The sequence below is a fragment of the Haemorhous mexicanus genome, chromosome 12 (assembly GCF_027477595.1).
Source record: "Haemorhous mexicanus isolate bHaeMex1 chromosome 12, bHaeMex1.pri, whole genome shotgun sequence".
NCBI classification, from domain to species: domain Eukaryota; kingdom Metazoa; phylum Chordata; class Aves; order Passeriformes; family Fringillidae; genus Haemorhous; species Haemorhous mexicanus.
This window is the reverse complement of record NC_082352.1, coordinates 16,242,620-16,267,276: the sequence shown is the minus strand read 5'-3', so window position 1 is coordinate 16,267,276 and position 24,657 is coordinate 16,242,620. Positions and strand designations below refer to the sequence as shown.

Genomic DNA, 24,657 nt, shown 5'->3' with positions numbered 1-24,657 from the left:
TGCAATCACCGCCCGTCTCGCGCCCGCAATGGAGGAGCAGCTGTCGCTGCTGGTCCGGAGCCCCGCGCAGCGACACGGCGACCTCCGCCTCAGCGCCCGGCCTGCCTGGACCGTGCGCCGCCTTAAGACCGAGCTGCGCCGGCTCCTGCCCGACGCGCCGGTGAGTGTGCAGTCCGCTCTTGCCGCGGCCCCGCTGGGGGTCCCTGCGCGCAGCCCGGGTGGGTGGGTGGTGCGGGCGGGCTGGCTGGCTGGCTGGCTCCCCGCGGGGCAGCGGCGGCAGCTGCCGCGGGGCTCTCGCGGGCTCCGGGACCGGTACCTGCCCCCCGCGGGATGTCCTGGTCCCGGTTGCGTCAGCCGCGCTTGGGCTATTTTGGGACTGGTTTGTGCCCGGTTAATGATTAACCGCCCTCCCGGCACGGCGCGTCCCGCAGGTGTGCGGGGACGGCAGAGCCCGCGGCACCGCAGCCGCGCCCGGGCACCGCACCCAGCCGGGCGGCGGGCGGGCAGCGCCCTTCCCGGGGCACGGGGAGCCTGCCCCCCGAGCCGCGGGACACGGGAGCGCTGCTGCAGCGGCTGCGCTGCCGCGGGATGCTGTGTGGCCTTCACTGAGCCGGTAAACTTGGGAGAGACCTCCAAGTTCAGCCTTGATCAAATGCAGCTATATCTGAGCTACACTGTGACATGCCAGTGTCTATACTCATTTTTTCAAGAGTTCCAGGGGTAGTGACTCCATTTCCCAGGGTAGCCCATTTCGATGTTTAGCCATTCCTTCAGTGAATAAATTTTCCATAATATCCAGCTGGAGTCTGCCCTGCAAACTTTAGGCTGTTTTGCCTTGTCCTGTCACTAGTTGGCTGGGAGAAGGCCTGATTCCCGTGCTTTGCCATGCTTTCCCTCGCAGTGTGGTGATTACCAGGAACAGGCTCCATGTGCTCCACCAGGTGCTCTGGGACAGCTCCTCATGGAGAGCAGCTGGGTCCCACTGGATGGGGTGTAACAGATTGACTTGACACCACCTCTGGTGCTGATCAGATTAAATGGAACTCCAAACTTCTGTTTTTAAGAAATACAAATGTTTTTGTTGGGACTGTAAAAGATGTAGCACATAACCAAATTCTTTACTCAAGGTTTGCAGCTCGATAATATCCTAGTTGTTCTCATAAGTTCAGTTGAATTTAGAGGTGCACCTTAGTATGTGGATGCTCCAAGCTCTGTGTCTTTCTCCACCAGCTGTGTTGGTCAATGCTTGGCACAGCATGTAATCCTATTCCCTGTTTTCTCTCTTCAAAGCCTGAAGAGGACCAAAAGCTGATTTATTCTGGGAAGCTGCTGCTTGATCACCATTGTCTGGGAGAATTGTTGCCAAAGGTATAAAAACGTGTCTTTTATGATGTGCTGAAATATATCCAGAGAAGGGATTTTTTTTTTTAAACAGATCTTCCCTTATATTTCAGCATGGGGAGCTGCATGCTCTTCATTTGGTATACAACTTCAAGACTCCTGCAAATATGCAAGGAACCAAATCAGAGGTAATTGAACTTGAATCTTGGGCTTTTAACTGAAAACAAGGAAGTGTTGCATGAGCATTTTCAAGTTCCCTTTTACTTTAGTTCCCTTTTCCCTATTAGTGCAACAGCAGTATTAGTTTGTGATAATTTGTTTGGGAGTGTGAGATGTATTTGGATTAAGCTGAGTAAAAAGATTGCCTCTGCAGTTCATCAGTAAAGATTCTCATGGTATCTGGGAAGAAAGATGTAGTTGTGATGTGCTGCTCAGGGGAGAAATGCCCTCTGGCAGATTCAATTTTATTAAATAGATTATGATTTGCTGTGTCCCAGGCATCTTGCACAAACTGAGCTTGTGGTCAGAAGAGAAGTGGGGGGAAGTGGTTGTGATGTGTGTGGGGAGGGAAGAAGGCTGAGAACTGCAGACACACAAACTGCTCCCATTAATGACTCATCTCTGGCTTCTGCTCAGCCTTAGTACTTGAGCTCAGTAGGGACTGCTCTCAAGTACAAATGGCCAAACTCATTTTTTCTTTAAAGTGCCTAGGCAAAGGTTTCTGGAGGTATGTTTCTGTTGCCCATTAAAGGCACTGTGAGCTAACCCTACCTATGCCTGCTGGTTGCTAGATATCAGCCAGATTTGGCTGGGTGTTAGACAGATGTATCACCACAGGACATCTCTTGAACTGTGTACAGCAGTTTGTGCAAGTACAAATTTGCCATAGAAAAAAGCCAAAGTGTCTTTTTGTATTTTGTTTTTATAACCAGGTGGACACAATGTGTGCATAAGAAGTAACAAATACAGTATGGATATTATGAAAAGGAAGAGTAATATAAAATCAGTTTTGCATCCCAGCAATTTGGTTCCAGGAGGTTTAAAATACTGATAGAGGTCCTTGTGGTTTGGTGCCCACGGGCAGGGGCAGCACTGAGAGGTGCTGTGCAGGAATGGATGTTAAAACAAGGGCATACTTTGTAGGGTGCAGCCTTTTTGCACAAAGTGTATGTGGTGTCCTGAGTAAACCTCACTGGCTGCCCTGCTGTCTGTAGGTTAAAGCTGATCAGCCCAAGTTACCATCAGAAGCCAGGCTGGAATCAAATGTGTCTTCCTCAAATAGTGCAAGGTCGAGGAGCTCTTCAGGTGTCCAGTCATCAGCAGAAGGCAGTAATGGGTAAATACAATTTTGTGTACATTTTTAAGATGGTGTGTTTGTGTTGGATGCCAACTCCTTATGCCACATATACTGCCATAAATCCATAGAACGTGGGCCACATATGATGAGGCTTTATATAAAAGTTTTAGTGACATGCAATAATTTGGTTTGGAAGGGACCTTTAAAGGCCATCTAATCCAACCCTCTGCCATGAGGGACACCTTCCACTGGGTCAGGTTGCTCTGTCCAACCTGGCTTGAGCACTTCCAAGGATGTGGCATCTAAAGGAAATGCATTGCTCTGTTAATTAGGAAGAAAAGTCATTGTTCATGTGGGTCTAGAAGGTGTGAAAAAAAAAAATACCTAAAGAGGTGTCTAGAAGGAAGAATTAATTTTGTATTGGGGTGCACAAAATGGCAGAAACTGTTTACATTGTTCTGTAATAAATTGCTTCTGCTGTTAGTCCAGTGTTTGCTAATGAATGTGTTCAAATTTTGACCCAGGCTGGAAACAACTCAGCATCCCTTCCAGAGTGTGGCTCCTGGCTTCTCTGCTTACACAACCTACAGCCTGCTTCAGATGTCCTGGTTCCAGCAGATTTATGCAAGACAGTATTACATGCAATAGTAAGTGCTCTATTCAAGCTGCCAGTAGGAAGTAGAAACTGTAATACAAGAAATTTAAGAGCTCCTGGCAATTCTTCCTCTTTTGATGGTGCTTGGAGACTTTTTCATCATAACTTGTGCTGAATGTTGTGGGAGTGTACCCCTAGCTGTGCTGCTCTGCTGCTGTTCAGGCCAGTGGTTCTGAATCTTGCCCATTGCCTGTCTGAGTGTTCACTGGGAGGGCAGGTGTCTCTGGAGTAAATCTGATCCTGCTGAGGAGCCTTTGTTCTTTTTTTTGACTGCTCAAAGTGCGTACAGCATTGACTGGACATCAGTGATAGGTCAAGCTGAGACTTGCAGAAGGCTTTTAGACTACCTGCAGATTGCTCTAAGCTGGTTTTGTGAAGTGTTGACGTTACTGTTGATAAAGGGGAGGGTGCCTGGTTTGATTTGTTGAAGTCACTATACAGTTGTTGTGGGTAGAACTAAAACTTGTTTATAATGCTTCTGTAGCCTCTAAACTTAATGCTTTCTACTTGCATGTGATTTGACTCTAATTCTAAAGATGGACAGACTTTCACACACAGGGCCTGTGTGGAGTGAGAGGATTTGACTAAGCCTCATTCTGTACTTTGTTCTGTGCTTCCAGCTTGGCTTCTACTGCTGCATCTGCTGACCCATCCCATGCACGGCATTCTCAGGAGATACCAGTGGCACCAGTGACACCTCCAGCTCCTCTCCCAGACCCATTTCCTGCCCAAAACCAGCCTGGAAACCAGAATGTTGCTGCTCAGGTTAATGCAGTGGCTGACCAGAACTTGAGGATGAATGCCCAAGGGGGGCCCCTCGTGGAGGAGGATGAGGAGGGTGGCAATCGAGACTGGTTGGACTGGCTCTACTCAGCAACACTGTTATATGTTTTTGTCAACATGGTCTATTTCTACTCCAGTATCAGCAGACTCCTCCTCGTCATGGGTGGCACTGTTCTGATGTATCTGTAAGTGGATGGTGTTAATGTTTGCTGTTCAGAAGGGCTTCCCTGAAGTACTGAGTTCTGTGCTCAGGAAGTTCAGCTTCTCCTGGTGGTTAAGCTTCATAGGACTCTTGGACCTGGAAAGGGCAAACCACTCCTCTATATCCTGGTATAATTCAGTATTTAGAAAAATGATAATTAAGCCTATGTTTGGATTAAATCAAGTGTGTGGCTGATCTCACTGGGGTTTTGCAGTTTCTGGTGTGGCTGTCTTTGTTTCAGAAAACTGCTTGAAACCAAGGGAGCCCCTGTTGTAAAGCTCCAGTGACTCAGCAGCACGGAGCAGACAAACCTCTATGTTCAGTGTGGGAAATTACAGTTTATTGTTGGGGAATTAGTGGTTGAAGTCTGAGAAGAGAGACTCACTTGCTGTTCCAGTCATGCATCCATGCAGTTCTTCTGTGTTGCCCCTCTGGAAAGCAGACCTGCTGAACTGAGTGGAGTGTCCTGAACTGCCTTTGAAACTCTGTGTGGGGGAATATAATTAGCAAAAAAACACAGAGATGATGGACCCTCACCTGCTATGCTTGGGATGTCTTATCTGAGAAAAATAATCTCTCCTCTTAAATTCTCTGATCCCCTGTGGAACAAGTGATGTAGGTGTCTGAACTGTAGGTCTAGGAGTTAAAAGTGGAGCAGCTTTTCCAACATCTATGTAGACTTGGAGAGTTGAAAGTTTATTGTTCCACTGAAAGTCCTTAAATTTAACTGATGGTTGCCAGCAGCTCTGAGCAGTCAGATGTGCAGCTGTTGTGTTGCAGGATGAGTAATGTTGAAACAGCATTAATTAATTAATTAATTTGTTTCTTCCCCAGGCACCATGCGGGACGGTTCCCATTTAGGCGAAGACCAGGTCAGCCCTTCCCAGGCAATGTTCCTCCTCAAGCTGCTCTAAACCAGGACCAGAACAATAATTTTCAGGTATTGTCATGCTATATTTTTAAACCATGAAACCCTGGGAAGTTTTTGCTTTTGGTTTAATAATTGTGTGCTAGAAAAAAATCTTTTCTTGAAACTTCTGTAAGGTGCTATGGAAGAATAATTACCACCTGAGTCCTCCACTGGTGTAGTAAATTCCTTAGTTAACCTGAAATATTTTGGTGATCTTTTAGCTGCTTCTGTCCTTTAGGAAGTGGTAGTGGGAAGTGGTCTGTTACAGGCTGTAACTGAGGGCAGGGTTCAGGCTACACCTCTGTAGGATTTGTCTCTATAAGCAGTTTGAGTCTTTCATTTCAAGCTGACAGTTCTGATGTCAATGAAAGTTAATTAGCTATAAATACATAATTCACCTGATCTGGTGCCTGATGGCTGTCTTGGACAGTGTTTCTGGACACCAGTGTGAGTTAACCAGTAGTGTCCATGTGCAGCTTGGGCTTTTGACTTTGCATCTGGGGCTACTTGAAAAATTTTATATTTGAACAGTGACCTTTTGGCAACAAAACCACAGTTTGCCAGAATTTTCTATTATGTCTCTGAAATTCTTCTTCACCAAATATCCTTTCTTTTGACAGGAGGAAAATGGAGGCAGAACAAATGAGTCTGAGGCACCTCCTGATGAGGGACAGGCTTTCCAAGAGCTGCAGCAGGCCAGCCCTTCACTCGTGAGCACGGTGTGGGTTTTTTTCAAGACTTTCTTTGCCTCCCTCCTTCCAGAAGGGCCTGGACTGACCCGTAACTGATTTGTCACCAGTCTGCTTGTCTGAAACTGCAGTGGACACCTGAGAGAAGCAGACACCAACTCCAGACCAGGCGTGGAAAGAGATGGCACTTCCTCTGGCTTTCTCTGAGCGAGCAAATAAAGCTGCAAGAAGCCTTGCATCATTGCAGCCCAGGGACTGAGATGCTTGTCCTCATTCCAAAGAACTCTGTTCCATAGCATAGAGGCTTGGCATTGTGGACTTGTGCACTAAAGGCACAGGCTCTGATCGGGTGTGCAAAAATGTTAGGGAAGCAAATTGCTTCTTCTGTGCAATGTGATTCCTGTTGGAATGTTTCAAATGCTGTTTTAATTACACTGAGTGTAGGATCTCAAACAAAAATTGCTAGATATGCATTAGCAGATTTTTAGGAAAGATCTATTGTTGAATTGCTTCAATATTTTAGATTTTCTTTGTAAATATTTCCCTGTGAGAATGTATTGTGCAATCTCCTTGGTGGACAAAGTGGAGGACTGTAAGATGGTGATGTGGATGAGCAATTACCTCAGTGGAGTTGCAGTCTAAATTTCATGTTGCTGAATTCGGATAGTTTAAATTCAAGATTTAATTCCTCCTTCCCCTCTGCCCTGCTGCCAGATCATAGGGGAAGAGTGTGTTCAGGTATAAATATATTTAGCAAAAACTTATGCAAAATGTAAACTTCTTCACTGCTTTTGGATGCAAAGTCTAATTCCTGTATTCAACTTTGCATTCTCACTCCAGTGCAACTCCTCTTGTATTTCATTATTTCATTGTGTTCCCTTTAATTTCTGATATGGTTAAGGGCTGTTATTGCAATAAAATTTGCAGGCATTTATATCCACGATTGTACATATCCTCTAAAGCACAGGGTCTGTTCTTGCCTATTTTTTATTGAAAAGTCATGATGAGGGAGTTGGGATATGAGGGGAAAAGGTGCTTAACTCAGTTCCTTGCCCAGCTGTGTTCTTCAGCAGGTAAAATGCCTTGAATAGTTTGGAGTGAGTTTGCTCATGGAAAGCTGGTAAGAGAAAGGCCATGGACATCTTGAAATGGGCAATTCTGTAGGTATTTGGGAAGCTGGGCTCCTTGAACCCTGCCTGAGACTCGTGGTGGAGTTGCTGCACAGTCTTGGCTCAGGGTTTAACTTGGCTTGAAATGTGCTGTCTAGAACAGCTGCCACCCCTGGAACTTGTCACTCTTTTCCTCTGCTGCCTGCCCTTGGCAGGGCAATTTGAGGATGTTGGCAGGGCCAGCACACATCAGTTGGGACCAGCAGTTGTAGCAGGTAATGCTTGGTCTTGCATGTCAGATCAGACTAATGCTGGACATGGTTTGTTGGTGTTACCTGTGGAATCCACTTAATCCTGGTGCTGGTTTTGATTTGAACAAGTTCTTTTCCAGGCTTGTTGTTCTGCTGTATCTTCAGTTTGCTGGGGACTTGGAGGATGGGTGGGACAGTGGTAAAATAATTTTCAAGTATTTAAAATGAAATCATTTGAGGGGAGGTCAGTGTTATTGCCCCAGATATATCCTGCAAAAGCCTTTGAGGATGCTCCTGCAGGAGGTGCCCACTCTTTCTTGCCTGGATAATGGTCTGGTGCTGCTCTGGGAATTGCACTCCCCCAAAAAGAGGCATCCTCAGGCTTTTCCAACCTCACAGTCTGTGTCCCTGTGATAGGCACAGGGTGGGTGACAGCCACTCCCCCACCCTGGACACAGCAGCAGCTCTCACCTGAGCTACTGCACTGGGTGTGTTCCACATCAAGGGTGCTTTGTGGATTGTGGGTTTTTGTCCCTCAGGGTGTAGCAAACCCTCACTCAGTGCCTAAATTAACTGAGCTGTGCCTGTGCTCAGTCTGAGCAGGACAGAAATAAACTGGTTTGATATGGTTAAGACAATGAGCACATAATGCTGGATTACTTGTGAAATCTCTAGTCTGAAAATTTGAGACAGCAAAACATCTGTTGTCTTGCAGTTTTTGCTGTTCCCAGGAGCAGGCCAGATGGATTTAAACCTAGTTGAAAAACTAATGAAGTGTAGCTAATGCTGCAGAGATGGAGTGAGAGTCCTGGACCTTAGAGGAGATTTCCTTAATGGTTCTGTGAAATGCATAACCTCTGCTCTTGGGGTGGAGGGGGGCTGTGACTGCAGCAGAGGACACAAAATGTGGAAGTAAATCCTGTGTAATCCTACAGAGGCAGCTGCCAGAGGTGTGCACCCAGGCAGGAGCACTGGGGTGTGAGCAGAGCAGAGACAATTGAGGCATGAAAGGAGCTGAGGCAGCTCAGCTTGGAGAGATGTCAGTGTAAGCAGTGAGGAATGAGAGGAGGGATGGCAAGGAAGGGGACAGGGCCTGGCTGCCAGCTGTGGGTGCCAGTGAGCATGGCCCTGAAAGTGAGGGAATCCAGGTCAGACATAAGGCAAACAAACCTTGAATCTTCCAGAGCAAGGCTGTCCCCTCTGCTGGGACAGAAGCTGAGAGACCAGAAGGGGCCTTGAGGCTTGTGGGTTTAGGAGGCTGGGTTTGCCTTGGCTCACACCTCAGGCTCTGATTCTGCTGCTGGTTTAGCTCCTCTGCATGTGAGCTGCAGCACCCGACCTGCTCAGCATACACTGTGTAGGGCTCCGAGAGCAGAGCAGGCAGGTTGTGGCAGTGAAAGTCCTCTGAAGGTCCACAGGGTGGCAAAGTGAGCCAAGGACAAAGCCAGCTCCTCTGCAATGTGTCCCCTGATACACTCTGGCAGCTCTAGCTGAGAGCAGTTCTGGGTCCCTGCTGAGAAACAAGTCAGAGAAAAATGTACAACCTGTTTTTCTCAGACACCTTTGTTCTTGTTGTGGCAGCTCCTAACAGGCTGCTTGCTTGGGGAGCCACTCAAGTCCTGTTTGTCACTATGGATGTGGTCCTGTCCTCAGCTCTGGCAACATAAAGCTCATGAGAATGAGGCTGCTGCTGGGCAGGTCACCTGGTGCTGGTGCTGTGTCTGTGTGTGTGGTTTCCCCTTTCTCTGAAGAGCTGTTTCATTTATGCACTGACTTTCCTGCTGTCCCTGTTGCCAGCAGCCTGGGCATCCCAAGAGCTGTGCAATGCCCAGCTGAGTGTTGCAGCCTCCCTCTGCTCTTTGTGCTGTGATCCATTTCTAGCTCTGGCTCTGGTGGCATTTGCAAAGCAGTGCACACAAACTGAGTCTCTTCAGTGTTACCAAACGTGCCAGCTGCATCTTCATCACCTCCCTCCAGCCCTTCTGCTGCACCAGAATAGCTCTTGAAATGCCTGCTGGTGTTCAGGGTGGTGTGAATGTCAAATGGAGTGATGTCATGGGGGTGAACCATGGTGTGGCAGCCCCTCACAAACCTGCAGGGAGTTCATGTTCAGCTGCCTGGGCTGGACAAATCCTGGCAAGTGTCGGGCCCATGTCTTGTGTCTGCTCTGTGGCCTGTGCTGCAGAAGAACCTCCCCAGTTTCTCAGAATAGCACTGAAAGTTGTATTTGCTGCTCTTTCAGCCTGGATTTGCCAGCCCAGGGTCAGTGCCACAGAGATGCAGCTGGCTGCACTTCCAGCTCCAACCCAGCTGCCCTGGGCACTCTCAGCTCTGAAAAGCCTGGGCTGACCTAGGGCTACCTGTGTGTGCCAGCTTATTTTTCCTTTTTAGAGGTTGTTATGCATGATACAGAAGAGAAGGAATTGAGCTGGCTTCAGGAGAATTTGGAGTTGCAGAGGGGGAACCCTCCCCTAGGATCAGGACATCACCCATGGACAGTCCTTGAGGTTGAGAGCCCTCACTTTCTCTTGTGATGGTGGATTCCAAGTTGCTCCTGCTCTCTAAAATTTTGAGAGTAACTCTGGTAATACCAATTTCATTTGGCATCACAAATCTGTATTCAAATGTTGCATAGCTTTAATTGATTTAACTAGTTGATAAAACAAATCTTGTTTCAATGTGATTTGTCTCAATTTTATAAACATCTAGGACAGATGGGAGCAGTGGTCTTTGGGCTGGCCCTGCTGCCATGCCAGGGCTGAGCTGCAGCTGGATCCTGGCAGTGCTGCTGGGCCCATCCTGCTGACGGGTGCAGCCAGTGTACCTGGAAGGCTCTCAGGAAGCATCTGCAGGGTTACTCCAAATGTTTTGGTCAATGCAGCACAAAGATTAATGGCACTGTGTTGTACCTCTGCCCTGGACAACGTGGGGAAAAACAACCCCAGTTATGGGACAGTCCACAGCAAGGTGGTGCGTACATGTGTGCGTGCACGGCCTTCAGATAAAGCCTTGCACAGCAAGTATTTATCAAAACATCTTCCAGCCTCCCCTTTGCAGCTTGGATGTTTAACTTTTCCTTGGGGTTTAAAGCCTGCCCTGCCTCCTGCTAGCCAAAATTAACTTTTCCTTAGGCTTTTAAATCTGACCTGACTTGTCCTAGCCTGACCTTGCACTGGGAGGAGGGTGGGCTCTGGTGTCCCTGCTGCCCTGGCCTCTGCCTGGTTACTCCAGGACAAGGATGCTCACAGCATCTCTGTGTTCCACATGCTTTTGCTATTGTAGGCAGAAAGGCTCCAGCCTTCCTGTTCCCACTGGAGGTCAATGCCCAGCAGTTCCCTGTTCACCTTTTCTCTGAGCTCTGCTTGCCTGCTGACAGCAGACTCTGCAGCCGTGCTGGGGCAGGGGGGCTGGCCCCTAAGGGGGGTGGGAATGCACTGTATCTACCAGGACCAGCACAGTGGGGCTGGGGTCTCGGACTGTGTGCCTTTATCTACCCTGGTGACAAACAGCCCTGTGTCAAAGTGCCAGTTTTCCCTTTCCTCCATGCTGATGTGAATTGCTGCCCTGGGCAAAGGAGTGGTTGTGGCCTCCTGGGACCTGCAGGATTCCCTTTATGCCAGGCATTGGCCACTGTGCCCACACCCCTTAAACGGAGAGGACAGAAAACAGAGCTGTTAGATGGTTAAATCCTCTTGAATTCCACTCCTTTTGTAACACGCCCAGGCTCTGTGCAGCTGCCCGGGGGGAGCTCTCCTGGCCAGGGCAGTGGGGATGGTGGGGCAGCTGAGATGATGCCCTGTGAGAGCTCTGCTGCTCAAGCACCTGCTGCCTTTGTACCTTGTGTTTCCAACACTTAGCTGCTCATTTATGAAGCACTTTGGGCTGGCAGCAGGCAGTCTGTCCACGGCCACCACGCTGCTCTTCTGGAGGAGCCTGGAGGAAGCTGCAGATGCTCGGCTTCCCTCGGGGTCAGTGACCGGCAGTGCCTCCCGCGGGGTACCCGAGGCCGTTCACTTTCTCAACTCAGGAAGAAAACAGCACGGCAGGGTGGGGGCTGCTGGACAGCAGGGACCCCGCAGGAAATGTGCTCACCCTGCCCAGGGAGGATGAGGCATCTGCCGGGGAGAGGAGGGAGCCTGGCACCTCGCCTCGCTCAGGGCATTGAGGCTGCCCCTGCGGCGCTGCCAAGTTCTCACCTGTCCTTCTCCCTCAGCCTTTTCTGGCAAAGAGGTTCAGGGGAGCTGCCGTGAGCCTCCTTTCTGAAATCACCCCGCTCTGCTCTGTTCTGGGGGTTGTTTTGGGGTTGGGAGGGGCCCAGCAGAGGTGCAGGAGGACAGTGGCACACAGGGCAGGTGTGCACAAGGAGTGAATGCCAGCCTGGGTCTCTGATGTTCTCCAAACAGCAGCTCAGAGTCTGGGTGCATGGAAAGCTCTGCCTCAGAGGCATGGGGGCAAATCAGACTGCTCACCAACCCAGACAAGAGGCAAAAAGTATCCCAGCTCATGGAGCTTTCCAGGGCTGTGGGAGAAGTGGGTTCACCCTATGGTAGCAAGAAACTCCCCCATCCCAGGAGTGTGCCTCAGTTTCCCCCCAGTGTGTATAAAATCAGTGGAAGCAGGAGCAGTGAATGATGTAGGCACCTTTCAAACAGGGCTTTGCTGGGGAATTACTGCAGGAATACAAAATAAGGAATATTTCTGCATGAAGAAAAAATGGTGAAGTGGCTTGAGGCAGCATGTGAGGCTGCTCCCTTGACTTTATCCTCCTCCACTCTCCATCCCCCTCCAGTTTTTTCCACCCGCCCTGGTGTGTCCATGTCCTGAGTTAAAGCAGTCTTGGCAGGAGCAGCAAGCCCTGCAGCCCAGACTCCTGCTGAGGGAGGAAGGCAGCGTGCAGCAGGACTGGTGTTAAGGAAACTATAGGAAGATTAGGAAATGTGTGATGAGTTTGATAAGTGGAGGAAGCAGGTCATGTCCTGCTTCGAGTGGGCTCTGCGGGGGGTATGAAAGCAGCCTCTGCCTCCGTCAAGAATCACTTGGTCTCTCAGCTCTGGCTGAGGATGTGCTGGGCTGGCAGGATGGTGCTGGGGACCTTCAGCATCCTGCTAGGGCTTGTCCACGCAGCAGCAGCCTGCGAGTTTGGGCCCTTTCCCTACCGAGGCACGGGGATCGTCTGCAGGATGACCAAGCCCGCGGCATTGCTGTGTAAGTGCCTGCTCCTGGGGCTGGCTTTGCCCCAGCTCTGCCAGCAATCTGCGGCAGACCAGCTCAGTGAGGGGGTTCTTGCTTCTCTGCCTCTTGTGTAAACACCTGCCTGGAGCATGGGTTAAAGCATGAGCAGGCAAAGGAGCTTGAAAATTGTTCCCATCCCCTCTCCTCAGCCACGGGACTCAGTGCTGTTCCTTTGGGGCTTGGTGTGATGAAAGAGCTTGAACAAATGTGTGCTTGATTTCTCTCCTCATTGCAATCTCATCTCTTGGGGTCAGTATGCAGAAGGGGGGAAACAGGTTCTCACCTGCTGTGGGCTTATTTGCAAGGGTTTGGGAGCTTTACAGGCAGGGGGAGAACTTTATTCTTCTGTGAGGGTGGGAACATCTCTGTCCTGTCCCATCCGACAGGAGTACATGCAGAGAAAGATGTGTTCATGCTGGGCTGAACTAACAGAGGGTATTTCTGTAAGGGAAAATCTTGTACAAGCCTGTGCTTGAGGCTGAGGCTGGACTGGGCTGTGAAGCATTAGGGAAATGGGCACTTCTGAAACTTCTTCAGAATTTTTTCTTTGTAGACCCCAGAGCTGACTGCAATACAAGTAAGCAGAAACAAAGCAAAGCGCTGGGGTAAAGTCAGCAGCTTGTGAGGTGTAGGGATGAGCACAGCCTTGCCCTTTCCAAAATCTGCTCCTGAGGTGTGTGAAAGCTGGCCACCACTCCCTGGGACAGCTCCCACTGGTGGCTGTCGAGCTGCTGCCCCTTGCTGCCATCAGCTGTCACAGTTAGGGATTTTTAATTTTTTAAATTTACTCTGCAACTACTTCTAGCGAGCGCTTCCTGAATGCAACGCAAATGCCTCGGATAAAAGCCTTCTGTAGTGCTTTAATCCAGAGTGCAGGTCTGGCTTTGCAGCCAGGACAGATTGCAGTTTGACATCTCTGCCCTTTTCTTCCACCGACAGTGAACCGGGAAACAGCCCAGGTCATCCAGGCAGCCTTCAGAAACGCCCAGTTCCCAAACATCACCGGGGAAAGGTCCATGAGGCTCCTCGGCAGGGTGGCCTATGGGCTCAGCGAGTGAGTACCTGTGTGTCTGTGCCAGGGGAGGGATGGGGCACACAGGGGACCACAAACTGCTTGGAGGCAGCTTTGATCCAGCAGTTCCTGGTGAAGGCAAAGCTCTGGACTGGGGCAGACACAGTTTTGGATATAAGCCTAGCAGACAGTTTGCATGTTAAGGTTTAGGCTGCTAAAAAATGTGTTATTTAAGAGTTATTTTTTCAGTGGAGTGGGAAGGCAGCGTGTAGAGCTCGTTTCTGACAATGGGGATGGGGAGTAATGTCCCTGTGGGCTGGGGCACCTGTGGCCACCGATGACAGATGGTGCCCAAGGCACATTGAGAGGCAGAGGGGACTCATCCAAGGCTGCCAGAGCCACCCCTGTCAGCAGGATGTCACTTGGCTGTGCTTTGTGACAAAGCAGGCTGGGTGTCTCTGTGTCACTCACTTTTATTTGGGGACCACAAATCCAGTGGTGTACTCACAGAACAGACCTCCAGCCATGACCACGGCTGCAGAGAGCACTGCAATAAAACAAGGTTGCATTGTTCCACGTTTCCTGTTTAAATCATTCCAAAACCTTGTATCCAAATATTGCACAGTGCACCAAGGCTGAAGCACAAGCATCACTGTCACTGTCCTTGTACCTGGCCCTGGGATTTGCAAAAGCTCCAGAGTCTGGCACTGGCACGGGTCCCTCAGAGATGCCATTCCTCAGGAGCTAACCCAAAACAATCCCAGCAAACAGCTCTGGGCTGGGACGAGCTCTGTTTCTGTCTTTTCCAGCATCCAGGTCAATGACTTGTCCATCGAGAGGAGTGAGGTGGAGCTCAAGGAGGACAGTGCCATCCACATCTCCATCAGAAACGTGACAGCCTTGTTCAAAGGGACCCTGACCTACGGCTACGCCGGGGCCTGGTTGTGAGTAGGGGCTGGAGCTGCCGAGCTCCCCTCCCAGCCCTGCTGCTGTCCCTGGGACTGGCCCATGGGGCTGGAGCTGCTGAGCTCCCCTCCCAGCCCTGCTGCTGTCCCTGGGACTGGCCCATGGGGCTGGAGCTGCTGAGCTCCCCTCCCAGCCCTGCTGCCCATCTCCCCTCCCAGCCCTGCTGCCCATCTCCCCTCCCAGCCCTGCTGCCCATCTCCCCTCCCAGCCCTGCTGCCCCTCTCCCCTCCCAGCCCTGCTGCTGCCCCTGGGGCTGTAGCAAAGCACAAGTGGGGCTGCTCTCCTCAGTCTCTCTGGCCATGGCTGTGTTGATGACTGCCTGAGACAGGATTTTATACTCCAGCAATGCTTCTCAGCCCCATCTTGCTTTCTGCCTCTCTGTCCTCACTATGCATGACAAGACCAGATGGCCAAAGCACAGGAGTTGACTGAGTCTCTCTGCATTGTTGCTCTGCAAACTCTGAGTGGATAAAAAAGGGAGGGTTAATGCTCCTAAGTGCCTCTGAGGCAGGAGTTTGCAATGATTTAGAGCCAGAGTGTCTGAGATGGGCTGGGGTGTGCTGGGGGTTGGCCCATTGCAGTGCAAGGACACGTGTGAGAGGTGTTATAAAGTCCACGTCTGTCAGGGAGAAGCTGCTCCTGGCTCAGGTTCCTAAATGTCCCCTCTTCTGCCATTACAGCTTGCAGCTTTTTCATTCAGTTGATTTTGAAATTGATTCTTCCATTGATCTCCAGCTAAATATCAATCTGAGTAAGTATGCTGCAGTACCCAAACGTTTTGCAATATGAATAAATTCCCTCCCTGGTCTGGTTTGTGGGTTGCATGTACTGTCCAGGTTCTCCTGGGTCATGTCAGGGGACAGCTGAGTCTCTGCTGGCAGGAGCTAGGGCAGCTGGCAGGTATGCAGCTGAAGAAGGGTGCCTGGCAGACCAGCTCAGCTGGAGCTGTGAGCAGAAACCATCCAGGTGCAAGGCAGCCCCACCTGCCCCAACCTGGCAGGGTCTGGAATCTTTTGGCAGCATCCCCTGGGAGATGTGGGGAGTCCTGGCTGGCACTCTGCAGTGATGCCCTGCTCCAGCTCCAGGCCTGCACTGTCTGCAAAGTGCACTCTGCCTTCTCCTCTCAGTAACAAACCAGCTATTTTTTGGGATTTTTTTCTTTTTCCTTTCATCCCATGCAGTGTGCCAAAAGGACCAGGTGACTCCTGATGCTTCAGACTGCTACCTGGCTTTCCACAAACTCACACTTCACCTCCAAGGAGACAAGCAGTGAGTCTGACCCCTTTCAACATTGAGATTTATTGTCCCCAAACGCCACCCACCCAAATGTGCAGACCCCTTTATGTTTTCTGTCTTGCACAGGCCTGGCTGGCTGAAGCAGCTCTTCACAGATTTCATCTCCTTCACTCTGAAGCTTGTCCTCAAGAGGGAGGTAAGATCAGCCTGTGGACTGAGGGGAGCTCTGTGTATGCCACACACTTTTCTTGCCCACAAGACTGTAGCAGTGACATGTTAGTGCTCGTGAAAAATATGACAAATAAATTGACTCCACAATAAAATAGCAGCTTGAGCAAAGTGAGAGCTGTTGCTGACCCTGAGGCTGTCCAGGGACTCTGACCAACAGCCCCTAGACCTCAAGGAGGCTCAGCTCTGCTCTACAGTGCAAAATCCTACCCTTTCCCCTAATTTTTCCCCCCTCTTTTCCTCATGTAGGTGTGCAAGGAAATAAATGCTGTTGCTCAGACGCTGACAAATTTTATAATTGATTTAGCAGGTAAATATTCTTGGTTTTTCTGCTTTCTTTTTTTATGTGCAGCTTTTAATGTTTGAGTGGTAGCCACATGCATCAAAAATGTCCTTCAAAAATATGTATGGGATCCCAAGCCCTCAGGCAACAGCAAAATAAACCTTAGTAATGTTATGTTTGGATTTTTCTGCATCAGGTGGATCTTTTAGGATGATTACTCAGATTCAAGGACATATCAATTAATAAAGAATTTCTCTTCAGTAAGTACTGATCAGCTGTGCAGGATGCTGCAGGACCAATGTTAGCTAGAACAGGAGCATGTACTGCAGTATTAGGCATGAGGCTGTACACCATCTGGAGATTTTCCACTCCCAAATATCAGGGAAAAGGAGTGCAATGTAAAACTGAGCATAATTATCCCAATTTCCCAGGGAAGAAACAGGGTCAGGGAGCTGTAGCAGGATCAGTGCTAGCATCCAAAGGAGTGGGAACACTTGTGCCACCCCTGTGTTCCTTCATAACATCCCTGTCACCACCTGTACCAAGCCCTAAAAGTGACTGCCACAAGCCCTCTTTAAGGTCCTGTTTCTGGTGGGAAGTTTTTGTGTTTTTTCCTGCAGCCAATTTTGTCCGGGACAAGGACATCGCTGTCGACATCTCCCTCGCATCAGACCCTGTCATAAAAGCAACATACATAGAATCCCACCACAGGGTAAAGTACCCCAGGCTGCTCAGACACCAAAGGTTTTCTGGCCATGCTGTGCTCTGGAGGGCTTGGAGGGGCTGGTTCTGCTGGGGCACTGATGCCAACCTGCTCCCAGCTGTGTCCCGCCAGGCCTTTGCCTTGCCATGGAAATGCAGGTGTTGGCTTTTCTCCTGTCTCCCTGCTGCTTGTTGGGACCAACCCCCTTGTTTTCCTTCCCAGGGCACTGTGGTGTACAAGAACAACTCCAGTATGCTCAGTGACTCTGTTTTCTCCCCGTCCCTGCTGACCGAGTCCCGGATGCTCTACTTCTGGCTGGCTGAGCACAGCCTCAGCTCCCTGGCTGCTGCAGCCTTCCTGGATGGGCAGCTGGTGCTGAACCTCACGGGGGAGAAACTCCAGGTCAGTCCCAGAGGGGTGCCCTCCTTACCCCATACATCATATTTTGGGGAGAAAGTGAACAATTCTCTAAATCCTGTGTTTTGGTGAGAGCTGGTTTCTGCAGAAGGTGGAAATCTATGGTCAGTCCCTTCATGGGGTCCTGGAATTGGTGCCCTCTTATCAGGAGGGCAGAGTTATTCCTTGGAGGGATAGCAGCAGCTGACAGGAAACTTGTCTGCTGAATTGTAGAGGGATGTGATTTTCTGGGGCATCACTGGGATGGAAAAAAGGGTGGGAGCTGGGGAGCTCAGCCGTGTCCTGCCCTGGGCACAGCCCCCACCTCAGTGCTCTGGCCTGTCCAGCCTGCACCAGGAGCAACCACAACCTTTTGTTTTTTCACAATCTGTTTCTGGTTTGTTTCTGAAGGAACTGTTTGAGATGGAAGACACAGAAGTGCAGAGGAAGGCAGTGCAGATGGTAACTTTTTGTCCTATTCAAAGCGTTGCATGCCAAATGAAGAAATTTCAAATAGATTCTGTTGCATTGTAACAACTTGGGTCCTTCCCTTTGCAATCTGAGTCTTGGGTGGATGGAGAAAAAGAGGGGTTGATGGAGAAGCAGTTGTGCTTTGCAAGGAGGATTTCTCCATCTTCCATGCTGGCACAGTTTCCTTAAAGCCTGGCTGAGTTATTGGGCTTGTGTGAACAGGAGGAGGAACTGGGGACTGCAAAAGGAATGCAGTGACAAGCTGGCATGAAATTGGTATGGAAAAAGCCTGACTCATCTTCTGCTCCTTCTTTGACCAGATTTTCCAAGGCACCTCCTACAATGACTCTGTGGCCAAGGTGTGGAGTCTCAGCCAGCCCCAGATTTCCTTTCAGCCTGAAGGGACAATTGTGAGGTCCTCGGTAGCAGTGGAGGTCAGCATCCTCCTGGCAGGAGAAGAACCCCTGGTGGCCCTGTACATGGAGAAGGTCAGTTCTGGCACCTCCTGGCTGTGAAGACCTTGGGACAGGCCCTGTCCCAAGTCAGGACCATCCCTGGTGTGCAGGGAGCCCTTTGGCAAGGGTGGGTGGCTAACCCATGGCAAGTGGAGAAGGCAAATCAGTTTCTTTCAACGCTCCCATGTGTTCCTTTGAGGCTGGAAATGGTGACAGTGACCACGTTGGCTCAATGCCCCCTCAGCTAGGCCAGCCCACTATCAGTGTGCAAGGTGGTGAAAGCAGCAGAAAGCTCTGAGGAGCCCCCATTAACATTTCTCTGACACAGGGTAGTGCCACTGAGATGCTTTAGGAGAGAATGAAAGCACCAGGGGAATGTATTTATTTTGAACTCTCCTTGTACCCAAATTCTAGCTCAGGTCCACACTAAGAGTATAGCTGTGTCAGAAATAGACATGGAGCTCTGAAGAATGTGAAACTCAAAATATAACTTTTTTCTCTTGAGAGCCTGTGTGAAGGGTCCTGATTACACTGTGTTTCACCCCAAACAGTGAATCTAAGCAAGCACAAAAAAGAAATGCCAACAGGTTCCCTGTCATGGTTAACATCACAGGAAAGCACTGTGTCCAGTCTTGTAGCTCTGGGCTGAGACAGACACAGAACCAGCACAAATCCCTGCCTCAGGGTTGGGCACACTCAATTTTACAGGTGTAACCACAGCTGAGAATAATTCTCTCAGCAAGTATTCCATGCTAGCAGGGTGTTAAAGGAAATAGGCATGGCTGTTTCTTATGCCCCAAATGATATCTTGAAATACATTTCAAGGATTGCAGAAGCACTGGACTAGAGGTGATCCCCAAAACTGTGCCTCCTAGGATGAGATCCTGGACTGCTGAAACCCTGGTTGTGATCCGCAACTGCATCACAAAATGTTCCTCCTAAATGAATGTTTACATGCAGACAACAGCAAGACAATGAGCCTAAGTGGCCAGAAATCAGAAATTGCATTCTTTTTTTAATTTGGTTTGCATTGGACTGATTACCTGTGGCAGCCCTGAGGCTGCTCTCTCTACATCCAGTCAGATGTTGGGATGGATGTCACTGGGAAACAGCACCCTCCAAAGCCAGATCCATCTTTGTGCAGGATTTACAAAATAGCAGAAGTTCAGTGGATGAGCCAGCCTGCAGCTCCAGAGACTGAGGCTGTGGGCATGAGGGGGGAGTTTATAGCATGCAAGTGGAGAAGGAAAGTGCTGGCCTTCTCTAGCAATGCCTGGAGGTAAAGCCAAAAGGATGTCGAACTCTGGCTCCTAGAAAACAACCCAAAATATCCAAATGCAGCTCCTTGCTATAAGGCTATGCCTGAACCCTGCTGCTCTTCTCTCTGCAGGAAATCACAGCCACCATCCAAGCTACCTATGCAGACAAGAAACTCATTTTGCAGCCTGTGGACCCCAGGTTGGTACTGTGCTCTCCTGAGAGTTGCCTCTTCTGGCCCATCTTTAAAAGCAGCACAAAAAGAGGATCTCTGCAGCACTTAGTGACTTTTCTTCCCCTTTTTTCCCCTTCCCTTCAGTGTAGAGATTAAAGTGTTTAAATGCACAGCTGATCCAAGTGGGGTAAGTCCTAAAAAAAGTATTCTCTAAGCCATTTGAGGCTAAACAATGTCTTTTAAAGCATTTTTGTATGAATTTTCTGGTTTTCAGGAGGACCCATCCATACAAAGCTTCCTGCAGAATATGATCTTGGTTGCTGGCATTCCAGAAGTAACTTCAAGTGAGTTTTCGTTTGGGGAAGTGCCAGCCTGCTCCATAAATTGTCTGACATCAGATCTCCTAAACCTGAACGCTGAAAAAATACATCAATAACACTGATAACTGGGAAGGGGGGGGAGCCACATTTGTGGTTTGAAATTCTGTTGAAATATATTTGAAATTTCTGCTGGATACACTTGGGGAATGAGGAACCCCATGTAAAAGGCTGGGAGAAAGGAAAAGTGAGTTTTCTGTCAGGCTGAAGGTCGTGGGACATTGAGGCACAATTAGCTTTTGGCAACAGGCAGCAAGCCAGGATGGACATCCCTGTAACTGGATGGGTTTGCTGATTCCACAGGCATTGGATCAGCTCTGACTTCACTGCTGAACAGCAAAAGGCTTGATCTCTTTGATATCATAAATCCTGAGATCATTACCAGAAAGGTAAGCAGAGCTCAGAACTACCCAGCTCTCAAAGCCCTTTTGGGACTGTGGCAAGAACTAAAATAACATTTTCTGTTCTCTCCCCACTTTTTAGGGGTATGTAATTGTACAGCTTGACTTTGGCTTCCCAAGTCATTTGCTTCTTAATTTTCTTGAGAAAGGTTTGTAGAGCTCATCCCTTCACAGAGGAGCACAGGAACTTGTGTACAACCAGAAAAATTGTGTCTGGACCAATTAAAAGATGAGCTGCTTTAAATCACTCTTGGTTGAATTTTATTTCCTTTTCCTGAGAAATGCTCTAGGCTCTGTGCAACTGTGCTTCCATGGAGCCTGTTTTCTGCAAAGATTTGGAAGTCTGCACCTCAATCCATGCTATTTTTTCAGGATCCTTAAAGGGCTTGTGTTCTTAGGAGTCAGGCCTGGGCTCTTAAAGTGCACAGGCTTTGGGTTAGCATCTCAGGAGGCAGCAGAAATGGGTTGTGCCACCTTTTGGCATCTCTGTTACATTTTAGAAATACAGCACCTTTCATTCTCATCCTGGGTTTTACTTCCACCACGAGCCTCCTGATTTTGACAGAATCCAGCAAGTCAAGTGATACTACCAAACTCCAAACAAGCTTAGCACCAGTAATGCTAAAAGACCTGGATATGGCTGGAAAGAGTATCTGGGATGTGAATTTGCAGTGCAGCACAATAACAGAGATCTTGTGCCCAGGGTAATTTCTTTACAGACCCTGATGGTTCTGTGGAGAGTTCCAAACTGATATGGCCATGTTGTTGAGACAGTGACAGCAAAGATGAAAAAAGCATTGGAAATTATAAGGAAATGAAAGAGATTATAAGAGAAAGTTAAAGTGTCTAGTCGAGCATCAAGTTCCTTTTCCTTCCTACTACAGTGCAATAATTTATCTCAAGTGGCTCAGTTATTTTCCTGTACCAGTTCATGCTTTTTTTTTTAAAGTCTTTTCACTTGGAGGAGATCTTGGGTGATAAATCCAACACATGTAAAGGTGATCACATTACCAAAGGTAGAGATGATGTTCTCTTCCACCACAGAGCAGTATAAAAGCATTAAACTTTGTCCCAGAAAGAGGCTGGTAGCAGGATGGGCTCCATTTCCTGAGCTCCTTGGGCATGGTGGTTGCTCCCTCTGCATTACCACGGATATAAGCCAGGTCCCTCTGACCTGCTTCTCTCTCACCCACAGCACCAGGGGCCCTTCCCTGTTCTGGGTGCCTGCTGGGCTGTCATCCCTTCAGTGGTCCTGGTGCCCAGGCTGGTGGGGGGGGAGGCTGGAGGGGCCTCATGGGCTCCATGGCAGCCAAGGGAGGTGTGAGCCAGCTGTGTCCCTGGGACAGCAGTGTGTCCTGTGAGCCAGCTGTGTCCCTGGGACAGCAGTGTGTCCTGTGAGCCAGCTGTGTCCCTGGGACAGCAGGAGCTGAGGGACACAAAGGGAGTGATGCTGTGCTGTGACTGACTGTGCCCTGGAAGAAGCCCTGGGGTAGCAGGCAGTTTTCTCCCTCCCTTCTCACCCTGTTCCCATCACTGCCTCTGCCATCTGTTTCAGTACCAGCCAAGGGCTTGTCCGTGTTCCCTCCTGCTCTAAGGCCACCAGTGCTCAGGTGACATTTTCACTCCCTGCACAGCAATGTCTGCTGAGGACTGTGGGGACCTGGCTCCCATCAAGCCACAGCCCTTAAATGACATCCCACAGGAGAGGTGAGCAATAACAAAAAGGAAATGGCAGGAGAAAAGCCCCCTTTTTCTGCCGTGGAGGTGCCGGGCCCCACTGGGGCTGCTCAGTGGGGACGGGCCTGGGCTGCCCTTCCAAGGGGACAGAGGAGGGCAGGGGAGCTGGGGAAGGGTCTGGAGCAGAAGTTTGATGAGGAGCAGCTGATGGAAGTGCGAGGATTCAGCTGGAGAAAAAGAGGCTCAGGGAGAACCTTGGCACTCTCCAAGTCCCTGAAAGGAGGGTGGAGCCAGCTGGGGCTCTGTCTCTTCTCCCAGGTAGCAAGTGACAGAACAAGAGCAAACTGCCTCAAGTTACAACAGGCGAGATTTAGGTTGGCTGTCAGGGAAAATGCCTTCACCAGAAGCGGGGACAGGCTGCCCAGGGCAGAGGTGAAATCCTCATCCCCGGCGCTGTGCAAAAGGTGCGCGGGGGCGGCTCCTGGGTACCCGGCTCAGCGGGGAACACAGCGGGGCTCAGTTACTGAACTCGCTGATGTGAGAGGTCTTTTCTTTTAGAGCGCCAAACGAAATGATTCCAGGAGGAAGGAGCAAAGCCTCCGCTGCCTCCCAGGGCATGCCTCTCCTCCATCCGGGGGCAGCTCCCCTCCCCATCCCGGCTCCGCAGCCCCACGTGCTTTCCCGGCAGAGCCGCTCCGCCGCCGCCGCCGCCGCCGCTTTCGCTTTCGAGCGCCGCCGCTGTGCCGGGCACGGCCGCTGTCTCGGGCTCTCCCGGGCTGTCCCGGGCTCTCCCGGGCTGTCCCGGCTGTCTCGGGCTGTCCCGGGCTCCGCCGCTGTCCCGGGCTGCCCGCGGGGACGCAGAGGGGCCAGGTGAGCGCTCCGGGGGAGCGGGGACATCGCGCTGGGCATCCCGGGGAGGGACGGGGAGAGGAGGCGTCGTGCTGGGAACCCCACGAGGGCTGGGGCTGGAGGTCTGGCTCTGCTCCCCTGCCCTGAGATGTTCATGTCTTGTGCGAAAAGCCGGGATAGAGAGCGGGATGTGAACGCTGGAAAAAACTTCCAAGGTCTTGGAGTCCGAACTTCAGCCGAGCTGGTGGCATGTGCTTCCAGGAACAAGGTGGGCCAGGAGGTGACAAAGTGCGGCAGAGCCTGGCGGGTGTCCCCGTGGCCGCCTCCATCCAGCCCCGGTTCTGCAGAGTTTCCCCCACTGGCTGCGCCATGCTCAGGGCAGTGTTTCTGTCCGGAGACACGGGTGTTGCTGGATCTGGGTATTTCTTTTCTCTGGTAAGTGAATTATGGCACAGCACAGTGTGCCATCTTGCCTTCTCTGGGACTCGGCTGCAGGCTCCGTCTGGTTTTCCAATGCAGCTTCCCTGGCCTTCAGAGAAATGTTAATATAACATTTCATTGTTGCAGCCCATCCGATTAGATCTGGAGATCTCTGCACACACAGCTTTATCATGACACGGGATCTTTTATTTAATCATTCACATCTGCTACATTATCACTTAAACCTTGTCTTTATTCCAAAGGAAAAGCAGCTTGTTTTTTCCTCTTATGTATAATGGAAGAGGTAATTAAATATTTCTCCATGTGCCAGAATAATTGGATTTATGCATGTGAATAGAAATATTCCCATTGAAAGTGCCTTAAGAATAACTAAGTCAGAATTTACCTCACTAACTCCAGCAACTATTGTTGCTTGCCCTGGGTGCCATTTCTTTGGACTACTCCTCAAATGCTTTACCTAAATTATCACCTAGCTATAGATTTTTAGATTTTTGCTAATTTCTCTGTTTTTACTGCGGATACATTTCAGTTGGGGAATTCCCAGATGGTTTTACTTTCATTTTTGCTCATTCTTTTGTGTCGTTAGGTCCCGAAAGGCAGGAAGGGCTTTGTGCCTGGGGACAGTGGTGAGTTAGCATGTGGGGAAATCAAGGCAGTGGATATTGTCCTCCAGCTTTGTTGTTTGGTCACCCCCACACTGGTTTTGGGGCTGGTACTCTGTTTCTGGGCTTCTGGTAAGTGCTCTGTGCCCTCAGAGCAGGCAAGAAGTTGGTAGATTTGCAACAGGGAGTTTCACATTTCGGTTTAATTTTTTTGTGGCTGGGAGCAGTGCAAATGCCAACTCGAGGAGGTCAAGTTCTGCAAAGTTTGTCAAAGATGGTTTTGCATTTGAAGGGTATGGATCGAGGCTCAAAAGTTTCCTGACTTTTCTTGGGAAGTTTTTGTGCTTCATTTTGGGATCAGAGGTATTTTATTGAAGGTAACATTCTTGAGCAGAGCAGTAGTACAGGAGCTGTGCAGTGTGGCTGAGCTTTCATTCAACATTTCACTGTTGCTTTCATCTTGAATATGAGTTTTTCATTGACGTGTGTGAGTCTGCTCTTTGCCTGAATGGCTTTCAGTCTTCATTGGCATTCAGTGCTGATTTTATTCATTTATGTATGCATTTATTATGGCTTTATTAAGTCTGTTGTTGTTTGTTGATTGGATGGTGACTGCTTTCCTCTTCCATTTCCCTGTGGGAAGGTGGCTGGACAACAAC

General features: G+C 49.7%; 3 protein-coding genes across 5 annotated transcripts in view; all 3 read left to right on the top strand.

Annotated features, from left to right (window-relative positions):
* Positions 1–6,838, top strand: HERPUD1 (homocysteine inducible ER protein with ubiquitin like domain 1). The gene is made up of 8 exons (XM_059857348.1): positions 1–160; positions 1,291–1,368; positions 1,455–1,529; positions 2,556–2,677; positions 3,163–3,285; positions 3,914–4,261; positions 5,113–5,218; positions 5,809–6,838. Exons 1-8 carry the CDS (start codon positions 29–31, stop codon positions 5,974–5,976), a joined length of 1,152 nt encoding a protein of 383 aa, XP_059713331.1. The 5' UTR covers positions 1–28; the 3' UTR covers positions 5,977–6,838.
* A 5,399-nt stretch (positions 6,839–12,237) lies between these two features.
* On the top strand, positions 12,238–20,673 carry CETP (cholesteryl ester transfer protein). Its single transcript, XM_059857346.1, has 16 exons — positions 12,238–12,442; positions 13,409–13,523; positions 14,291–14,425; positions 15,128–15,198; positions 15,629–15,716; positions 15,810–15,879; positions 16,161–16,221; positions 16,815–16,906; positions 17,120–17,299; positions 17,705–17,755; positions 18,085–18,252; positions 19,610–19,677; positions 19,796–19,838; positions 19,926–19,995; positions 20,332–20,417; positions 20,512–20,673. The coding sequence occupies exons 1-16, from the start codon at positions 12,241–12,243 to the stop codon at positions 20,584–20,586; spliced, it is 1,575 nt and encodes a 524-aa protein (XP_059713329.1). The 5' UTR covers positions 12,238–12,240; the 3' UTR covers positions 20,587–20,673.
* Positions 20,674–22,847: 2,174 nt separating this feature from the next.
* The window catches only part of NLRC5 (NLR family CARD domain containing 5), a 34,081-nt gene continuing 32,271 nt past the window's right edge, over positions 22,848–24,657 (top strand). For 2 of the 3 annotated variants that reach the window (XM_059857345.1, XM_059857343.1), the window contains exons 1-2: positions 22,848–22,976; positions 23,217–23,390. The gene's annotated coding sequence lies outside the window, so the exon portion shown is untranslated. The remainder of the gene's footprint in view (positions 22,977–23,216; positions 23,391–24,657) is intronic. The other variant, XM_059857344.1, reaches the window with a different exon arrangement.